The sequence below is a fragment of the Aplysia californica genome, unplaced genomic scaffold (genome assembly GCF_000002075.1).
Source record: "Aplysia californica isolate F4 #8 unplaced genomic scaffold, AplCal3.0 scaffold02416, whole genome shotgun sequence".
In the NCBI taxonomy this organism is placed as follows: Eukaryota; Metazoa; Mollusca; class Gastropoda; order Aplysiida; family Aplysiidae; genus Aplysia; species Aplysia californica.
In genome coordinates this window covers 1-5,165 of record NW_004799686.1, presented here as the reverse complement: position 1 = coordinate 5,165, position 5,165 = coordinate 1, and the positions used below count along the sequence as shown (strand labels likewise).

The 5,165-nt window shown below is 42.6% G+C and overlaps 1 protein-coding gene across 1 annotated transcript; it reads left to right on the top strand.

Annotated features, from left to right (window-relative positions):
• Positions 1-1,857: 1,857 nt before the first annotated feature.
• LOC106014103 lies at positions 1,858-3,964 on the top strand (the record flags this gene model as incomplete). The annotated part of the gene is given in 1 exon segment (XM_013091151.2): positions 1,858-3,964. A coding segment is annotated over 1 exon segment (645 nt), but the record flags the coding sequence as incomplete, so codon positions are not given.
• Between the last annotated feature and the right edge of the window lie 1,201 nt (positions 3,965-5,165).

Genomic DNA, 5,165 nt, shown 5'->3' with positions numbered 1-5,165 from the left:
CGTAGTGTCTCTGTGTATAAGCATGAATTACTTCGCACATGGCGACGCACGAAAGTCCAAGATACGATTCAAAATGTGTTACATATATCCTCCCATTATCAGAGTCGTTAATTAAAAAAAGCATTTAGCCAAAAGGTTAAAATATCGTGTGTGTTGTCAGGACTTAACAGGTAGTGAGGTACATGCTATCAAGGCGCGGGAATCCAAGAAGAAACCCAGGGGCCCAGGCAGAACAGTGAAAGAGAAAAATATAAAAAGTCAAACCTGGCTTGAAAGCAGAATTTCATTTTTTTAAGACACATGATGTCTAACACCGGTCCTAAGTGTCCGTGTTTGTTTGCTGCTTTTTTTAAAGATGAAATTTAAATATAATCGATGGGGATAGAAAATAATGCTCAAAACGTTTCGTACTCCTTAAAAAAAGAGCAGTTTTTTTGTTGGTTTTTTGTGTGTTTTCTTTGGGGGGTGTCAATACCGTGCCCCTTGTGATAGAGAAATTCTAAGTGGTTTTTTTTTCTTTTTCTTTTGCTCCTGTCTTCATAGTGTAATGATGAAAGGTAGGGTACGAGTTAATGAGAACCAGGGTTCTTGTACAGGATCATGTTATTGGTGCTTTGCGTATCGATTGATTTAAGGCTTGGTCGTTCTTTGGTCTCATACTCATCATACATTATTCTGATTTGCGGGTGCCCGTGCGTACCCGCTCAACACAATATTCTGCCAATGTTTATACAGAGTAAGCCAAAGGGGTCAGCGGCACTGGAGACAGAACTGGGTCTCTGGCGAAGAAAAGAACAGCGAGATGAGTTTCATTGGGGAATGTTCTCTGTAAACAGTTGGATCCATATTATTAGAGCAACCAAATCGAAAACGCCTCTCTACGTGTACTAGTTGTGCTAAATGCGTATTTACACTTTTGAGGTTGTGAGCGTATTGTCCTCGTAAATGGGCAAATTATTTTGATTTCCCTCGTGTATTGGGGCTGTCTATTCTATTACTCCGCATCAAGGACTTTATCCAGGAAAACCGCAATGAGACCACCCAGAATAATAGCACCACTATGACGTCATTGCTGACGGTCATCAGACGTATCTGGTTAGATCTACTTACATTTTTTATACAAATATGATGATGTAGTGCGTTATCAATATCACTGTCCCTCTGTCGATGATGTCCTTGCTTGGCTCCCCAGCCTGTAGGCACAAGATATGAGTTTGCATCCCAATTTGAGAAGAGGATGTAATGTTTTCTGAGGAGTTGTACCAAATGACAGGGCAGATTGGCCCCAACATGCATAGTTAAAACAGCCTCCCTCCAAAATGATTTGAATTGTGTCAATCGGAGCTTAAAATGAGTACAATGAGCGATATATTATTATGCACCTGATTCAATGGCACTAAAGGTAAGAGGCTTTGGATGTCTTCAAAATTTCCGATCTGATCCAAGTACAGCACAGTCTGCTATCAATAACCTGACCTCAGTTTTATCTGTCTGTTCGTCTTGATTTTGTTCCCCAGCACTAAATGACTGTTACAGAGTCTATTTGTTCTCTTTTTATTTTAGTGCAGGTGGTTTTACGAACCCATCGACACAGTTTAGATCAATTAGGAGGTGGACTTCTGACCCTGTCTATCAGGGCCAATCCGGACTGAGAGGGATACAACATCCCAACAAAAAGACCGCGTTACTCGATATACACAGTATCCTCACACGGGAATCGAATTCGTCTCCCGTGTGTGACAGCAAAGCGCCTAAATGCTACACCTCAGACACCGGTTCCCCCAAATATGGAAAACTTTACCCACTATTCAAAGACGATTTTTCTTGTATTGACGAAAAGTAAATAATCTTCATTTCAGAAACCCCAGAAGACAACATTCTGACGTCACTGAGAAGCATTCGTCAATTCCGAACACAGACAAGGACAAGGAGGTCAGAGGCCACCCAAACGAGAGCAGCAAGTTGAACGTGCTGACGCTCCGCCTACGAGCCGCCAAAATGTCAGGACAGCCAATCCCACGCTCCGTGGCGTACCAGCGACGCAACCAGACCACCCACTCGTGGTACGACACAGGTCACATGATGAGCCAGAGCCTACCGTCCGGCGGCTTTCTCCACAGACAGTACACAAGCTCCGCCTCTTCCACACCACGCTCGTCACGTGATGCGACATCAGAGAAGGGCTCTCCAGTTGTGAAATCAGCAAGCGCTCGACCCAGCTCCTCCTACTCTTACGATGGTGGGTTTTTTGTCGGAGCCCATGCGGGGCAGGCGGAGTACTTCGTGATACACCCAGATTGGGTGTCGGAGGCTATGACAATAAAGAAATTGTCTATTGGAAGCAAAAAGGGCCCCTCTGGTGCTGGAGCTCACATGCCCAAAGCACGTGCGAGGAGTTGGCAAGGCCGGCGCTGTATGAGTGCACCGCCCTCCAAGCTTAGGAATCCAATCACGTGGGATCACAGTGACCCGGTGGACATACCTCGACCCAAGAAGAAATAGCACAAGTAGCCATCTAGTATCTAGGTTTTCAACTTTGTGCAAAATTTATTGTTCCTTTTTCCACTGGTTCAAATTATATGTATGAAGAACACAAAGTCACCGTCACGTTTCGTTTGGAATCCCCGACCCTGTCCCATTTCTTCTGATTGTTTGATAAAGTAATGAAGCTGTCTTCTTGGTACATGCAGACATGTACTGCTTTTGGCTAACTCGTGCAGCTCTGATAGCGCTTTGCCTGTCTGTGATATCATGTCGAGTCGGTTTATTGCGTCTATTGTTTTCGGGAAGCGCGGGGGGGGGGGGCTTTCCTTTATATTTATTGTTGTTGTTGTTGGGGGGGTTTGGGTTTTTTTTTAAGGTTTTTTATTTTGTTTCTTGGGTTGCTGTTTCTTGTGCGAGCCCTTGCCACATAATTTGCAAAAAGGCATTTCAACACATGTGCTTTTTCTTTACAAGGCAGTTGTGTTAGATTCAAAATACTGTGAGTACTTAGCATAGAGTAAAGTTGACCTACTACTTGTTCCTTAATTTTTGCAATGGTCTGCTGGTTCGAATCTGTATTTCCTTTAGCTCGAAGCCAAGCGATCGTGTACACCACGGTGATGTATACTGTTGTTGCTGTTGATGTAGTCTCGTCGTTTCTGTAGTCCTCGCTTACGACGGGTGCGCGATATTACGACCTCATTTCGCTCGCAAACCATGGATTAGGGCCAAAACAAAACTGGAAAGTAGTAAAAGGAGCAGAACCCGTTCACCGGCGTCTATGGTGTAGCTTTTAATCACTTTGCTGTCACATACATTAGATCCAAGTTTGATTCCCGTGTGGGCAGAATTTATTGAGTATCTCGGTTTTTTCTGCGGGGACGTTGTGTTCCTCTCAGTCCGGGTTGGCCTTGACAGGCAGGATAGAAGCTTGCCTCCTAAATTAACAAAATTGTACGGCTGGGAGCTTAAAACACCCTACTGACAAAATGTCGCACGTAGGCTACAAGTTACCCCTTTTCACCCTTTCCCAAATAAACGTATTGCAATATGGACCTCTCTGCTAACTTGTTTTCTTTGTTTTGAAGAAATCCTGTGCGATAAATCAAATACAGCTAGCCAACGTTACGCAAACTTCTGGAAAGTAGTTGAGTATGAAAATGCATAGCTGGTGAGGCATGATTGTGTGCACAGGATAATCGTTGTTATCTATGCCAAACTTCGCCCTACTGTACTGCTGTACCAATTACTCTTTTCCTCAAACCACAAAACATTTTGTTTTAAAAGCATTATTATATGGTCCATCATCCAAGTCCGTAGGTTTATAGGGGAATGTTTCGTTGTAATACATGTACTTAATTAAACAGCTCATGCTTCTATGCCTAAAAGAAAAACAGCGATTAGAGAAAGTGTAATCAATAAGCGTATTATGTGATTGATTATGTGTGTGTACTCTCCAAATTGATGCACTCAGTACCCATTGTTTTAAAAGAATGATAGTTATTATTATTATTATTATTATTATTATTATTATTATTATTATTATTATTATTATTATTATTATTATTATTATCATTATCATTATTATTGTTATTTAACCGTTCCTCTACAAGATTTCTCAGCTGTGTCGCGGAACCCTCTTTATTATTAGCCTACACTATGCCGGTCAGCAACCAATTTTGAAATGTTTATTCCTAGTAACATCTGTTCAGCATAACCATTCTGCGTTATAGTTATAGGGGCACGCTTTTTAGTTTTTCTCCTTGCGTTCGTAAAGTGAACCCAGATGATATGTCCATTCTGTTCTGTACACTTTATAATGCCGTATGAATAGAAGGCACGGAAACTACCAAACTGGAGTTGTAACAATATTATAATACCCGAGGTCTGGTTCACATTAATAATATTATTATTAATTGCATCTTCTGTGACAACATTCAAAGCGCTACTACATTAATCATTATACATGATGTGTATACTTTCGAGCAGTTTTCGTACACCAAAGTTCAGTTGCCTCAATTCTTGGGGCAGACATGTCAGGTTGAAGTCGTTTTCAGTGGTGGTGTTACTTATTTACTTACTTACTACCCGTTACGCCATCTGGCGTTTAGGGCAGCAACAAAGGATCTCCAGCTCTGTTTTGGGCCATCTTGGTCAACGTCCCCCACGAATTGTTCCATGATTTCATTTCAGACTCTACTGTGCGTCTCCATGTCACTTTGGTTTTGTCCCTCTTGCGATGTCCAGTGGCGGTGTTGGGCATACTTTATTATAATTGTCCATATCTACTTTGCCTACAAGCAGAGTTCAAAATAACATTTCAGACTGCTCATACATATACTGACTTTAGCGAGCCTGCCGATACTATGGTTTCTATGGCAGCCCCCGACGCCGTGCCGTGACTTACCCTATGCCGACAGTGATCGATGTCTCGGGGTGAACTGTTTCATGAACGAGTTTCTTTCCAACATCTTATGAAGCTCAGAGTGCCAGTTGTACTGCCATTTGCTCTGTCGTCCTTCTCTCGGAGTCAAGGGTGAACACTAGTGGTCTGAGACAGGAGAAGGTGTGAGGCGACACATTAAAAGGAGAGAAAAGGGGGGGGGATATCGATCTGTCTTTCACTGTGGCCTCAGCCCAACAGTGTGAAATGCTCTCTCTCTCTCTCTCTCTCTCTCTCA